The sequence below is a fragment of the Erithacus rubecula genome (genome assembly GCF_903797595.1).
Source record: "Erithacus rubecula genome assembly, chromosome: 4".
NCBI lineage: Eukaryota > Metazoa > Chordata > Aves > Passeriformes > Muscicapidae > Erithacus > Erithacus rubecula.
In genome coordinates, this window is record NC_136686.1 from 13,290,373 (window position 1) to 13,306,096 (window position 15,724).

A 15,724-nucleotide genomic window follows, 5' to 3' on the forward strand; every position below is an offset into this window, starting at 1 on the left:
GCGTTCGCGCCAGGACCCGCGCGCCAGTGGCTGAGGGCGGGCGGCGGAAGGGGCGGGGCCGGCGCTCGTGGCGAGGGTGGGAGCGGGGCCGCGGGGCCGTCGAGGTGAGGGATAAGGGGACGGGATTAAGGGTAAAGGATAAATGATGCGGGAGCGCGGCCGGCACTAACCCTTGGGGCAATAACCTGTGGGATCTATCGGCCCGAGCCACAGCTGAGCCCGCCGCACGGGAGGAGGCGGCAGTGAGGTGTTGTGGCGTCCTGCTTGCCCTGGCAGCCTTTATCCCTTCCTCCATCCATCCCAGTCCATCCTGCATCCACCGAGCAAGGGCTTCCCTGCCTGCCCATCCATCCGTCCATCTGTCCTGCCCCGTCCTCCGGCTCTACCGAGTAGGTGCCTCCGGCCTTGGCAAGCACCGTGCTCTCAGCTGGCGTGTGGGTGAGGAATGGTGAGAATATTCCACTGTATATGTTCATTGTATATAGTTATATACGTGTTCACTATAATATTCACTCTATATGCGTGTAAATATTCCCACACTGGAGTAGGTGGCCCAGGGATGTGGTGGAATTGCCGTCCCGGAGGTAAGAGGCGTCTGGATCTGGCCCTGGGTTATGGGGAAGTGTTTTCTTCACACATAATTTTAAATATATATTTCCCTCTCCACTTTTAGGCACAGGAAAGATCTTTATTATGGTGGAATCAGCTGATAGCGAGGAACTGCTGAATTTATTCCATTTCACCTTCCACTGAACTTTGCTTCCATCTATGTAATAAATAGTTAGAATGCAGTAACAGAAAATATCACGTTTCTTGAATTTGGTGTTGTTAACGTATGATATGAAGAAGACTGTTGTTCAAAAAACGAGCCAATAAATAGCCAATAAATACAATTCTATGTTAATTTCACTGCTGAGCTATTCAAAATCTATTCCCTTTCTCTAAACAAACCACATTTTCACTTCCTCCTGACAGACCCTGTAGGTATTATGGTGTTTGCCTCTCTAAGGGACACAATATAATGTGTTCAGGCTTTTCTGTAAAATAATCTTTGAGGAGATTAAAAATTATAATGGACATTTGGTGAGTGACTGGTCTATGTTAGAGCATTCTTCTTGCAGGAGATGTGTGACTTGATTAAAATTCACTTGGATTCATTTAGAAGCCTGTTGGGCTGTGCCATTGGGAATTGGTTGTGAGTTTGTGTTTGTCTATTTTGCAGAAGAGAAAAAGTAGTTGTCATCTAGTGGGGCTTCTTAATGTAAGGAAATTAAATTCACCAGTACTTAAACTGTTACATTAAGAGCTCTGGTAATGAAGAATCTCTTGCAGAAAATTTATTCTATGTTGAGAAGGTTTACTTATAAAATATATTTTTAAATGTATTTATTTAATTTTCTTTTTAGTGACAGTTGCTTGGTTAAATAAGATCTCCTAAAGATAACGTTCTTTAATCTCCAAAGATGACAGCTGTTGCAGGTAAATAATAATTAATATTACATATGTTCATATTGCTGTCTCTTAGCTTACAAGACACAATCACCTGATGTTACTGATTGTTATTTATATGAATTTAATGTATACAGAAAAGAGTTTGTGGAGCCTGTGCTATTATACTTAAGATTTGAAGAAAAAAATTATTTTACTAGGTAACTTTATTTCTTAGGTAAAACTAAACCAAAATGCCCCATCCCTGGAAGTGTTCAAGGCATGGTTGGGTGAGGCTCTGAGCAACCTGGTCCAGTGGCAGGGGAGCTGGAATGAGATGAGCTTTAAGGTCCCTTCCATCCAGCTAGTGTATAATGAAAATCGAGTTTGTCAAGGAAATTGCTTGGTTTTCAATATTTTGAAAATGTGCTTCATATTTTAAGACACACTTAACTCTTTTCTGTTGAGTAGCAGTGGGCATTTAGGATGTCAAGTGTCACCATTTTGTGCTATTTGAAATGAAGATCTTTTTCCATATCACACATTTTTGTTTCCATAACCATATTATCACATCTACTGTGCATGGGCCAAAATCTCTTGGGCTTTCTGGGTGTGTGGGAGGAAGTAATTTCTTCTTATGCTTTTCTGACCTGGCTCTGGAATAGTGACAGATGCAGGTGTATGTGTTAATTATTCTTTTAAACTCCAGGGATTGGATTTTGAAACACAATCAGCAATTCACACACATGCATATTGGGATGAAAAGAGACAAATTCCTGCCAAAGATCCACTTGTGTAGTCCAAGCTTTTGGGGATCATTTGCTTCACTTCTTTCACATGTGAAGGATGGCTTGTGTTTGTAAAAGCATTTTTCCTCTGTATCCAAACCTTGTTCAGCAGATCCTCTTGCTCTGTGTAGGAGGGAGATCTCCGTGCATGAAACATAGCTTTTTGCTAATATTCCAGAAGAATTTAACTTGCTGTTAATGTTGCTTCTCACATGCTAATAAATGCTTTCTGTTAACAACTTGATCATGCTTGCATTGGGAATGGCTGGAGTATAGTTAATAGAGTCAAAACTGGCTACATGACTGTAATCTCTATTGTGCCTTCTCACTGCTTTTCCCTGCAGTGCTAGAGGAGGTGCTAGTGTCAATTGACAATGAGCTGCAAGCAGTGGAGATGCAGATACAGGAACTTGTGAATAAGCAGCAAGAACTCCTTCAAAAGAAGATGAGAGTAAAGAATCTGATAAAACAGTCCTCAGGAGACTTGGAGGCAGGTGGAAGTAAAGACACTGAAGCCTCAGCTGAGGAATGGAACAAAATAGGTTTGCCGAGTCAAATTCTAATATTTTAATAGAAAGGTGAACTAATTCAGTAGGGGAAGATGCTATTACACAGAGTTTTGTTTGGATAATGATATTGTCCTATTTAATTTTCATCATCTGGCTGACATGCCAGGGTAATGGCATTTTGTTTGTACTTGTCTCATTGGACATTCCTAAACGCTAATCATGAGTTGTTCTGGGCAGAATTTTCTGTTCTGTCAGAATGGCCTGTTATAAATACTTTAATTCTTTGCTTATTGCAAAACCACAATTTAATCTGGTTTGCTCTTAGAATTCCAGAGTAAATTTTTATTGCCTTTTTAATTTTTATTATATTTTATTTTAATTTTTTTATTTTATTTTATTATATATTTTTTATTATATTTTCATTTACTTGCATACTAAATACTACTTAAATTACATTGCAATATATATCCTTGTTTGTGCTGTAAAACCAATTGCTCTGGATTTTCTCATGATTTGATAATGACAATTTTGAACTAAGAATTGTTTCTTGCTGATTTTGCGTTTCATCTTGCTTGAGTAGGGCATTTGTAGTATTTGTGATGGGTTATGGTAGATTCACTGTCTTACCAAATTAGTGCAAATTGGATAAATGCTGACTGCCAAAAATAGCCTTCAATACATTATTATTGTAGAATTAGTGCAAGTCCCTCGTGGTGGTGTGAAGGCTGCTGTCTTTCAAGTTAAGCATTAACTGAAGTCCTGAATATGTGGTGCTTCTTGGCCATGTTATGCCTTGCCATATTTGACTCTGATATTATGATTTTTTTTCTCCTTTTTAATTTAATTTTCAATTTGTAAATGCCTATATCTATCATATATACATGTTTTTTATTTAAAAAAGAAATTAATGTAGTTAATGTAATGAATCCATATTTATCTGTGTTTGAGGAGTATTATGCATATGTAAGAGTACTGATACTTTATCATTGCAAATTATGCTATTGAACAAATAATTTGATTTGTGTACTTCCATGTTTAACTTTCACCTCCTGTGCTTTGAAAATTAATGTCTTTGCAATCAGATGCTGTGCATGTATTAAACAAGAGCAGCAGCTAAATTTGTATGGAGTTCATGGAAGTCAGTGGGAGGCATTTCTTGGTTTCAGAGAACCTTGGATTTTAGCTGTACTCTTTGTAAATTTCTTTGCAATGTCACCTCAAGTCCCAAAGTTAATTCTTGCACTGTATGTGGTGTAACCTGGAGCTCCCACAGTTTTTCTGTTTTAATAGTACCAAAAGTATGCATCAGGAAGAGTAATTTAAGTTTTTACAGACTGCATTTTAAAAATGCAGGCTTTAGCTCTTTTTATAAGCATGTTTGTGTAGTGATTTTGGGGAAGATTAAACAGCTTTCCCCCTTCTTTTTTTTTCCTAATAAATGCTTATTATTGATGGAATATATGGAAAAAATATTTTCCTACTTCTTTATACTATTTGTAATTGCTTCATTTGTATGAGGGAAGTATTTGACTCAGTATTCTAGGGTTCAATGTCTGGTTTTATTTATTTTCAGGGTGGGATTCTAATTGCTAGTTATTTTGGACTAATGAGTTAACATGATCATTAGCACTCCAAAGTTCATCTGTTTTGAGTTTTTCTCATTAGTTCACATCCATATACAATGAGAGCTTTGGTGTGCATGTTAATTGTGTTTACAATTTGAGATTTCAAAGGTCCACCCTAGAAAATGGTGTATCCAGACTCAGATCGTGTGGAGCTTTTCCTGTGCCTTTATGAATCTATAAACACGTTCTCAGATCTAAAACTGTGTCACTGCCAGATTTAGTTATTGAATATGTAAATTACCCCCTTCTTATATTTTAATTTGCTTATGAAATGCGTTTGTTGAGTTTGTTTTTTCCCTTTACAGATTTTCCATGGTATGAGAAGCTAAAAGCTGCACTACAGAGCAAATTTAAACTCCATAAGTTTAGATCACTACAACTTGAGACAGTAAATGCTGCAATGGCAGGAAAGGATATATTTCTTGTCATGCCTACAGGTGGTGGGAAGAGCCTTTGTTACCAGTTACCAGCTGTCTGTTCTGATGGTATGTTAAGGGGAAAAAAAGGACATAATATAAAGAATTAGATTAATTTCTCCCTTTTATAGTTATTTGGAGAATGAACATTATTTGGTGTGTTTTTTGTTTGGTTGATTTGGTTTCGTTTGGCTGGGTTTTTTTTTTTTTTTTTTAATAACTCATCCAATTGCATGGAAATTTACTTATTTACAAAGACCAAATTTACCAGTACCTGCCATTGCTTAATTTTATGGTAAATCACCACCTCATGACACCATGAGAGACATGATCCAACTTGTTTTGTTTTGTATGATTTTATACTTTGTTGCAGCTCAGTCTTTGTGGTCTAGACCCTAAGAGGAGATGCATGTCATGGGCATTAAATAAGAATTATCCCTGTGTGATCTCACTTGTCAGCTATCTACAAGGAGAATCCACTGCTGTGTATGAAGCTTAAGCTTACAATTGGCAGTTTCTTCAGAACAGGGCTGATGCCCTGATGATCAGTAAAAAGAATTAGATGGGGTATTTGTAACATCTGAACTGCTCAGTTTGCACAATGATTGATTGTTACAGGTTTCACACTGGTGATATGTCCTTTGATATCTCTCATGGAAGATCAGCTTATGGTTTTGGAGCAGCTTGGTATCTCTGCAGCTTTATTAAATTCCTCAAGCAGCAAGGTGTGTTTAAGGTCGTGTGTTTTGTGGTGTATGTTCTAGTGTTTCCCCTCTGTGTAGTTACTTGTGAATGTTGAATGGATGAGACAGATTTATCAGCTAATGCTGTTCTGGCAACAATATCTGTCCAGGAGGGTGTTATGATATGGGTAAGGTGGTTAAGGATGCTGTTTCCATGTTTTAGTGACAACACCACATAGTAAGCAACACTATCCGTGGAATAAATAGATTTCTTGGAGCTTTTTAGAGGATGAGAAGTAACTTCAGCTCATGCGTGTTGTAAATTTTTACTCAATTTCTAGACTTGGAGTAGATGATTTTTGTCCACTTCTACCATGTTGAGCAGTGCAGGCTTTTACAATACAATTATTTATTTCTTACTATAAGGTGGTGAGCTATTTGATCCAGAGACCAAGAAGCAACTTATTTCCTAGTCTCTTACTAGACAATTGGTTTTTTTACAGTTGTTTTCCTAACTAGCAGGAGGATGTGATCATTAATTTGCACATGACACTGGCTTTGGTAAGTCAGTGGCTTGATGCAGTGTGCCAAACTCAAAGCCCACTTTGACGCAGAGCATTCTGAAAACTCAGTAATAAAAATCACTGTTGTGTGCAAGGAATTATTTTACACTTGTAGTATCACAGACACGTTTGGTACATCATAGTTTATTGATACCACACGATGAAGCAAAGACACATATTCAGTACTTTGGTTCTTCAAAGTTCCATCATGGATTTTCTAAGTATTAAAATGACCATTTTATATATAGTGTTCTTCTACAAAGGCCTGTAGTGGTCAATACCATGGACCACTTTCAGTCTCTGCTAATTATACCTTATGAATTGCTAATCACCTCTTAAGAACCTTAGCATTAAATGATAAGTGTGTTGTCTCTGTTACTCCCTGCTGTCTTGCTTTGTTTTGCACAGGAACATGTGAAGTGGGTCCACATGGAAATGCTGAAGAAGAATTCACAACTGAAGCTCATTTATGTGACCCCTGAGAAGATTGCAAAGAGCAAAATGTTCATGTCCAAGCTGGAGAAAGCTTATCAGGCTGGGTGCCTGACTCGCATTGCTGTCGATGAGGTGCATTGCTGCAGTCAATGGGGCCATGACTTCAGGCCTGGTATGCTCCTCAGAAATTCCCTTTGCAGGGCTGTTCAGGCATCAGTGAATAATGAGTTGGGCCTCAAATAACGCTAGCTGCTTCCTTCACGTGTTAAGTGAATTCCTAATGTGTTACAAGTACCTGTGTTAGCTCAAGGACTTTAATTCACAAATTGTCCAGGAGCAAAATGTCCTAAGTTCATGCAAATAATGATTTCAACATAGATTTTGTTGTCAGTATTCTGAAAAATGCCTTATTCTGCTTATTTTAATTGGAGCTTCATAAAATCAAAGATTTTGGTTGGCATCTTTAATATGGAAAATAGTTACCTTTAATCTACTGCTACGTGAAAGTGTCATTCCGTATACCACTCCCTGGCACTTCTTGATGAAAGAAGTACAGCATTTTGTAAATTCATGAGATATATTTTAATCATCTCTAAAGCAAGTGGAAACAAATGCCTTTTGCTTACAGGGAAAGGAAGTGTGCTTCAGTCCTTTTCCTATCTTGCAGATTGTAGAATATTGTTGGTTACTGTTTCTTTGTCTTTGATTTGAAGCAATATTAACTGTAAGGTCACTCTTAGATGTTTTGCTAAAAAGTAGTGCCTGAGCCAAGAGACAGGCTAGTTCAATAGGCAGGGTGGAATTTGGATGTGTACCTCTGGCTGCATTTCTATTCAAAGGCAGCAGGTGTTAGTACAGAGCCTTAAAATTTTTTTATTATTAAGTCTGGTCTATGTATTCAAATTCTACATTGGTTGTTTATTAGAAAAGCTCTGTTTACTCAAAAGCTGTTTGTAAAAATAGACTTGCAAAATAACCTGAATGTTGGTTAATACAATGCCACACGTACTTTGCTAACTTTTTAAGAATTTCTATGTCTGTACATTCTTGCCTTCTGAATTGTGGCTGATAATTGCAGCCTTTCAGTACCTGGAGGGATCCTAAAAGAAAATGGGGGAGGGACTCCTTTGCAAGAGCCTGGAGTGACAGGCCAAAGGGGAATGGCTTCAAATTGAGAGTAGGTTTAGATTGGGTATTAGGAAGAACTGTGAGGGTGGTGAGGCACTGGCACAGGCTGCCCAGAGAAGTTACAGATGCCTTATTGCTGCAGGTATTGAAGACCAGTTTGGATGGGACTCTGAGCAACCTGGATAGTGAAAGGTGTCCCTGCCCATGGCAGGGGGTTGGAACAAGATGGTCTTTAAAGTGTCTTCCAGCCCAAATGATTCTGTGATTGATTCTTTAAAATTCAGGTAGAAGACATCTCTTTTGATAAGTGCAAGCTGCTTGTTACTTCCTTTGGATGTGTAAGTTAATTAGTTCTGTGGTAGATTAGTGGTAATAACGTTTATTGCAGTATTATCCCATTAAATACTCTCTACATTAATGTCTTTTTAAGTTGGCATTTGTGGTATGAAAAATCTTTCTTTCCCCTTTTTGTTTTCTTGCTTAAGACTACAAGTCTCTTGGTATCCTAAAAAGACAGTTTCCCAATATTCCCTTGATTGGATTGACAGCAACAGCTACCAGTCATGTTTTAAAGGATGCTCAGAAGATTTTACATATTCAGAAGTGCATTACCTTTACTGCTTCCTTCAACCGACCCAACCTTTACTATGAGGTACGTCTTGTTACCTGGTTTTCTGGCTGCAGTGCTATTGTGCTGTCTCCTACAGGGAGAGAGGCAGGCAGTGGGCTCAGGCTGCTTCAATCTGTTGGAAAATGTCTTATGATAGTAAAAAGGTTTTGAATTAGTCTGTTGTGCTGTATTTTCACTTTGATCTCAGGTTTGTTTATTGTTCTTGGTAGGAAAAGCTTGCAGGTTTGTTTTGGGGTTTATTTTACAATGAACTTTTGAGTTGTAATCTGACTGTTCATAAGAATATAGTTTTTTTTAAATGGCAGAATAGCTGTATTTATTATACTGCAAAAACTAAAATAAGGCTGTTTGGAAGATTGTTTGCCCACTTAAACTCTGACATGCACATAATATATTTTTGAGGTTCGGCATAAGCCTTCAAATAATGAAGATTTCATTGAGGACATAGTTAAGACCATTAATGGAAGATACAAAGGATTGTCAGGTAAAAAGTGTCAAAAAAGGCACGTTATCTTTCATAATCTTCAGCATTGCAAGGATGTTGGGATGTTTTTAAATCATCTTGAAGCACGTAGAGAAATTCTGCCTTCACCATACATTAAACATCCAGCATTTGAATAAATGAAATTTTGTAAGAATCATACCTTGAATAATTTCTCTCTTCACTCATTAGTGTTTAAATATCTTTACTGTTTGGTTATACCTTCTGAAGTATTGAACTGGAATGTTGATGTTTATAGAACAATGTTTACATGGTAATAATAGGAAGTTTTAAGATTGTAAAAGCAAGGCTCAGAAAAGGTGGCCTTTCTGTTCTTAAATCTCACATTATTTACTATCTGTGTGTCAAGATAATAAGTATCTTTAACATGTTTTTTCATATTTGATTATAAGAGTCATCTGTTACTCAGAGATCGGAATGGGTGTTATGGGGTGAATTGCAGATAAAAGCAGAACTGTAGAAGTTGGACTTGTGTAATGAATAAATTCTGTAGTGAAAATAAAGAGGAGAGACATCTTGCCAAGGCAACAGAACCCCGGTTTCCAGAGCAGCAGTCCGTCCCTATCTGCTTGGAGCTCTGTGGCTGTTGAGGAGCAGCTCCTTGAGCACAAACTCTGCTAAGGTGATCACAGATCATGTGGCTTTGTGTGTAATCCCTCACTTAGCCCAGCCTGACTAATGACAAAAAGCAGATTTAACTGCACCTCAGATGAAATGTCACAGCTGTCATAATGCATAGCACCCCTTTAAAGATGCTTTAATAAGCACCTGAATATTTATAGAATGCTTCCATGAGTCTATGGATTGGCACCTATATTTCCTCTTTAGCCTTATGTCCAGGCTGATCATTGAAGTTTTCTTCTTGAATACTGTAGTGGTTTGAAAGCAAAATCAGTGAGAGGCTCCAAATCATAAATATGATTTAATGAGAAAAATGAAATATGTGCAATAATACAAAAGGAGAAAAAAAAAAACCACCACTGACAGAGTCATAATACGACCTGACAGCTCACTAGTTAGGGTGGTGGTAGCAGTGCAGATGAAGTGGCTTGTTGAAGCAGTGATCCCATAGAAAAGTCTGGTAGCTGTTGTCCTCTGGAAACCAGTGGATAAGGGCTACTTGTTCTGTTCCAAACCCCAGATTATATCCAGGTGGGGATGCTTGGTTCCTCCTGCAGGGTGGAGCATCTCACAATGAGATGATGCAATTTTACCAGTCATGCAATGGGAATCAATGGCCTATTAACAGAAGGTATCTTCCTGGAGGAAGGATGGGTTGTGGAAAAGAGCACTGCCCCACCTGGTTTTAGCAGCTGGCTCTTTAACAGAAGATATCCCCCCAGAGATAAAGATTCACTGCCCCCCACCCCCCCTGGTTTCAACAGATGGTAATAGAATACATACTTCTGATCACTTCCTGTGTTATAACCCAAGACAAATACCAATACTATGGACTAAATAGACACAAAGACTGTATAATGCTTTTTCATTATTTATTTTGTAAGCTAATAAAACTTTCACAATTGCTTTTATGTATTGGGGATTGTTTGGCCTTTTTAAGGCATTATGATGAGGCCTCTTTCACTTTTGTGCAGGAATTGTTTACTGCTTTTCTCAGAAGGATTCTGAGCAAGTTACTGTGAGTTTGCAGAAACTGGGAATCAAGGCAGGGACTTACCATGCAAACATGGATGCTAAATATAAAACCAAAGTTCATAAAGGATGGGCAACAAATCAAATTCAGGTTAAGTAAATACTTAACGTGGACTTAAGTCTTATTTAAACAAATTGTATTTCGATATCTTGATGATTTCTTAATATTTTTCTTTTTCCCAGGTTGTAGTGGCAACTGTTGCTTTTGGCATGGGAATTGATAAACCTGATGTGAGGTTTGTAATTCATCACTCTATGAGCAAGTCCATGGAAAACTACTACCAAGAGAGTGGACGTGCAGGTATTGTAGGAAGTGCCCTTTACATCCGTTAAACCAGTAAAACTGTCCTTCAATTTCCCAGGCATTTGTGCAGAGTCACTTGCCTTTGAGACAGTTTACAAAGGGTATAATGAAACTGCCTCTGTAAAGAGGCTTTAAATATAAACTACATTAATGACCAGGCTTCTACTGCAGTATAACAAAGAATAATGGTGTTTAGACCTCCACTAAGCATTTTTTAAATACTTGATTTTCTATCAAATCTGTGGTTTACCAGAATGACATGGATTTGATAAATTTTTTTTTTAATTTTTTGATTTTGTATAGCACCTGGGATGTGCAATTTGCTCAGATTGTCTCTAGATGGTGTTTAATCACTATGAATTTCAGAAATACAAGTAGGATGGGGAGTCTTGAGCAGGGAATTACAACAATTGTTCAATGTTTAGTGGCACTAAATACCTGTTATGGCTAAAATCCACCCCCAAAACCATTTTGCAGAGTTCTGGGTTTTTTTGATCTCGTTCATCTCATTACTTTTTTAAAGGCAGATTTGAGACTATGTGGCGAAAAGCTCGTCAAAGAACTTGAAGGGTGATTGGTTGAGATTGTAATTATCTGTTCATTTTAATGCATTGCAGGTAGAGATGACCAAAAAGCTGACTGCATTTTGTATTATGGGTTTGGAGATATATTTAGAATCAGCTCCATGGTGGTGATGGAAAATGTTGGCCAAGAGAAACTGTATGATATGGTATCTTATTGCCAAAATATGAACGAGTAAGTTACTGTGGTGGCTTAGTTTTTAAATGGGCTAATTTTGTTGGAGTTTTTAGGGGGTATTAAAAAAAAAAAAGGAAAAAAGAAAAGAAAGCCTGAAACAAAACCAAAATGAGCCCATCACCAAACAAAACCACCCACAAAAACAGGAAAAAGCTTTTCAGCTTCAGGATACAATTCTGGAAATGGTTATGTTGAGGTGAAATGTCTGTGAACAGTTTGGATTTCAAATCTCAATCAGAGGAAATACTGGAGTTCTGTGGTTTTGACTCTAAGATGCAGTATTAATGGCCACATAGGAATGCACACGTTTACTGCTTCATTTGTTTGCTGTTTCACTGAGATATTTGGAATACTTAAGGGAAAATGTGTATCCCTGTTGAGGACAGCTGGTGCATCCAGTAAAGCCTTTTTTGGCCTCAGTGTAACAATGAGTTCATATTCTTCCATTTTTCTCTTGAAACTGCAGATTATGCTCTTCTTTAACCAAACTGTTCCTCCACCAGTGTTTAATCATTATTCATATTGGCATAGGTGATAGGGAATACTGGTGTTACAGTATTTGTTCTCTGATTTTTCCTATGATAATGCTTTATGCTTTTTTGTGATCTGAGCTGTCCCTAGGGACCTTTTTAATCATTTTAATGATGTACAGTGCAGGTGTTATATATTCACATGGGTTCTATAGCCCCTCTCCTCTCTGCTCCTCAGGTGTCGCCGAGTACTCATAGCCCACCACTTTGATGAAGTGTGGGATTCTGCAAACTGCAATAGAATGTGTGATAACTGCTGTAGAGAGAAAGGTAGGTAAAGGACAGAGAACAATGGAAAAGTTGATTTAAAGAAATACTTAGTATAGAAAAACTCTGAGCAAATTTTGTGACCTGTGCTTGCGTTATTGACTATTTTCAAGGTGCAGATTTTGTAGTAGTATCAGGTTTTGGTGGTTTACTGTTGCTAATTTCAGGGTGTTTAGTAGGATACTTCCTGGTTTGGCTTGTTGGACACTTTGGTATTTTTCAGGTTCAGCTGTTCACCTGTTCCCAAAGGGAGGCTGGGGCAAGGGGGAGATTGGCTTACGGTTTTTTAAAAGGATTCTGGCATACGTCAGATTTTCTTTCAGGGTTTGCTTGTGTGTGAAAGCTTTATTGAGGAGGAGCTCTTGCAAGCCAGACTGTTCACATTTGTGCTCTGAGAAGGTACAGTTTGAGCATCCTCTCACAATTTGTCTGAAAAACTCCCTGAGGATTTCAGTGGTGCACGCTCATGAGATGTTCCTGTGTCAGAGCTGCATGCAACAGGTGTGCAGAACAACTGAGCGCTCATAATTCAAGATTTTTTGCTGTCTTTTTTGGTACTCACCAGAAATCTGAAAGACTCAGAGGATGAACAAAGCATCTGTTTTTGCACTTAAAAAGTGAGTGCTGTGACTTAAATGTCAGAAACCCCACGAAAAGCAAGAACACTCTGAAAGGAGAGCTGAGAGAAAGTTGGTCTTGGGCATCTCTAAAGGATGCACAAAATCACCTTAAATCTCACTGAGGACCACCTAGGTGAATTCTTGTAGTATATAGAAAATACCATCTCATGTCACATATCTGTTGCAAAAAGTATTTAGATAATATAGTGATCAACACTTGAAAAAACTGAGGAAGTCTAGTTCTCATAACTAGACTTTATTGCTGTTGTTATCCCTATTGGGGTGTAAAGTAGACAGACCAAAATTCAACTTTTTTTCATTATACAGGTTTATTTTATACTAAAACTCTTTTGTGAAGTCTTGCAAGTAACAAAGTCTTGTTATCTCCTATTAGAAACGGGGCTTTGGTGCAATGTACAGTGGGACCAGAGGTTGGAAAGAGTAGGGAGCTGGCTTGTCCCCAAGGCGTGCAGGAGTCATGTGATGAAATAAAGTTGAAATATATCCTGTTTACTGCTTTTTCACCTCTAGGGCCTTTTGATACTTAAGCAAGCTCTAAGGAAACTTAGCAGTAGTACTTGTTTTTCAGTACTTAATCCATAGTCTTTTGGGGTAATTCTGTGCCTTGATCTGATCATGGAGAAGGAGGATGATCATTATGTACTACATTGATGTGTTGGTGCTCAGAATTGTTACAGATGATGAAGATAATTACTGTAATGTAATTACTGCTTTTTATCATTTGTATCATTTCATCCATAACTGTCTTGAGAGAAGAAATGTCTCACTTACAGGCTTCACCTCCTCTGTGCTCTCTAACCTTTTAATAATAAACACTATGGGTGATGAAAAAGAATCCAGTAACATACTAGCTACCTTTGCAAATTTTATGCTTTGAAATAATTTTTGGTTTGAAATATCAAGTACAAGTACAAATGTTTGTCAGATGGGAGTTGCAATAATAAAGGAGAAAAATATGTAAGTATAAATATATCCTAATTTGACAGAAGGAAAGTTACTGCCTTTTTTTTTTTTTTAAGTTAGTTTAAAAGCAAAACAAAAGCCTTGCTATTATACAGCACAAAGATAGGTATTTACAGCTACATATAACTACAAAGAGCTTTCTATTTAAATGTTCTTTTACTTGCAGCATGTGAGAAGATGGATATAACAGGATACTGTAGGGATCTAATAAAGATCATTGAGCAAGCTGACAGCATGAGTGAGAAGCTCACCCCACTGAAATTAATCGATGCCTGGTCTGGGAAAGGTGTGTCCAAATTCAGGGTGCCTGAAGTTACTCCACCCAAGCACCCCCGAGAGGAGCTGGAGAGAATTGTTGCCCATTTACTGCTGCAGCAGTATCTGAAGTATGTAAGATAACTTTTTCTTCTTGGTTTTGGTTTTTTACCATTTAGTAGTCATTTTTCTTTGCTCTGTTACTTTTGTGTAACATTAATGGATACATTCTTTAGTCTTGTTTTTATTTCAAATTAATTTAATGTATTCTTGAAAACCCTTCAAATATTACAATATTTCCATTTCAAAAGATGGAGCAACAGCTGAAATACTGTTTCTTGTTGCATCTTGTGCAATTTTAAAAAGCTGGGTTCTTCTGTATTTTGATAGAATATTTAAATCTACAGCAGGATTCATTTTGGAGAAGTCTGCAGTTCATACAGATCTCATTCACATTCCATGGATAAGGAAAGCAAATGGGGCTGCCCCCATGATGTCTAAGTCAGAAAAGACTGGCAAATGTAGAAAGTGGTATTCAGAAATTTTAAAGCATAGTGAAACTAACAACAGTGCTGCCTCTGTAAGCTGTCTGTTGTGTGTTTTGTCTTCTCATATAATTTTATAAGTTCAATATCTACAAATATCTAATTCCTTTGTCTTGATTTTTCTTTGCATCTCTCCACAGTTTTTTTTTTTTTTTTAATATTAAGAGGGTGAGCAGATGATTTATTACCTCCTTCTGCCTCATTTTCCTCCATGTGTTTCAAGAGATTGACAAGTGTGTGTCTGAGTGGTTTTGTGTGTGTAGAGCTCCACAAACTGGACTGTTAAGTGTTGATCAGAGTAGCTCTAAGTCACCTGACTGGCTACTTGATAAAGATAAAGCAGAATGAAGCTGCTATTTGGAACATCCATTAGATGGGTTAATATGTACCTATCCTTATGAAAAGAGTAGTCGAGATTGAAGCAGGCTGACCGGGAAGTGCTGGAGTCACCATCCTTGGGAGTGTTCACAAAACATGAGGATATGGCACTTGAAGGACATGGTTTAGTGGTGGTGCTGGGTTGATGGTTGATGACTTGATAATCTTGGAGGTCTTTTCTAACCTTAATGATTCTATAATTTTTCCCCCTGCATAGTCTGTCCTCTGTTCCAATCTTCCCTTGTAACAGTTATTTAATTCATGCAGGGAGGATTTCAGCTTCACAGCCTTTGCTACAATATCCTACCTGAATGTGGGACCAAAAGCCTCGCTGCTGAAAAACGAGGGACACGTCATCACCATAGAAGGGATAACAAACAGGAAAAGTGTTTTCAAGGTATGTAGATCTGTTCTGATTTGCCATACAGACATCTTCTCCATTAGAGCTTAATGTAATTGTTTAGTATCTGCTGAGAACATGTTTTTTAGTAATGCAGTCAAACTCATAAATATTTTCTCTCTTGTGTGGGATACAGGTCAAACCATCTCAATCTTCAAAAGGAAGCAGAGAAAATGCCCAGAATGGATCAAAGACTGTCCAAGATTCAGTGATGAAGAAATCACAGGAGCATAAACGGCCCAATTGTGGTCCTAACTTAAAAGCAAAAAAGCCTAAGCTTCAGGCAGGTGGAAATGACCAACCAGTAGTTATTGACTGAGT

At 37.8% G+C, this 15,724-nt stretch overlaps 1 protein-coding gene across 8 annotated transcripts; it reads left to right on the top strand.

The window, feature by feature from the left end:
- Positions 1-56: 56 nt before the first annotated feature.
- On the top strand, positions 57-15,722 carry RECQL (RecQ like helicase; the record flags this gene model as incomplete). Of its 8 annotated transcripts, XM_079305101.1 has the most annotated exons (16): positions 123-464; positions 976-1,083; positions 1,407-1,479; positions 2,561-2,758; positions 4,656-4,835; positions 5,385-5,491; positions 6,421-6,619; positions 8,061-8,227; positions 8,609-8,690; positions 10,304-10,452; positions 10,545-10,662; positions 11,283-11,421; positions 12,133-12,224; positions 13,992-14,211; positions 15,271-15,400; positions 15,540-15,722. In XM_079305101.1, the coding sequence occupies exons 3-16, from the start codon at positions 1,464-1,466 to the stop codon at positions 15,720-15,722; spliced, it is 1,980 nt and encodes a 659-aa protein (XP_079161227.1). In that variant the 5' UTR covers positions 123-464; positions 976-1,083; positions 1,407-1,463. The 8 variants fall into 8 exon arrangements, with proteins under 8 accessions (XP_079161228.1, XP_079161231.1, XP_079161230.1 ...); XM_079305102.1 differs by lacking the exons at positions 123-464; positions 976-1,083 and adding an exon at positions 57-104; XM_079305100.1 differs by lacking the exon at positions 976-1,083 and having other exon boundaries at positions 121-438.
- Positions 15,723-15,724: the final 2 nt, after the last annotated feature.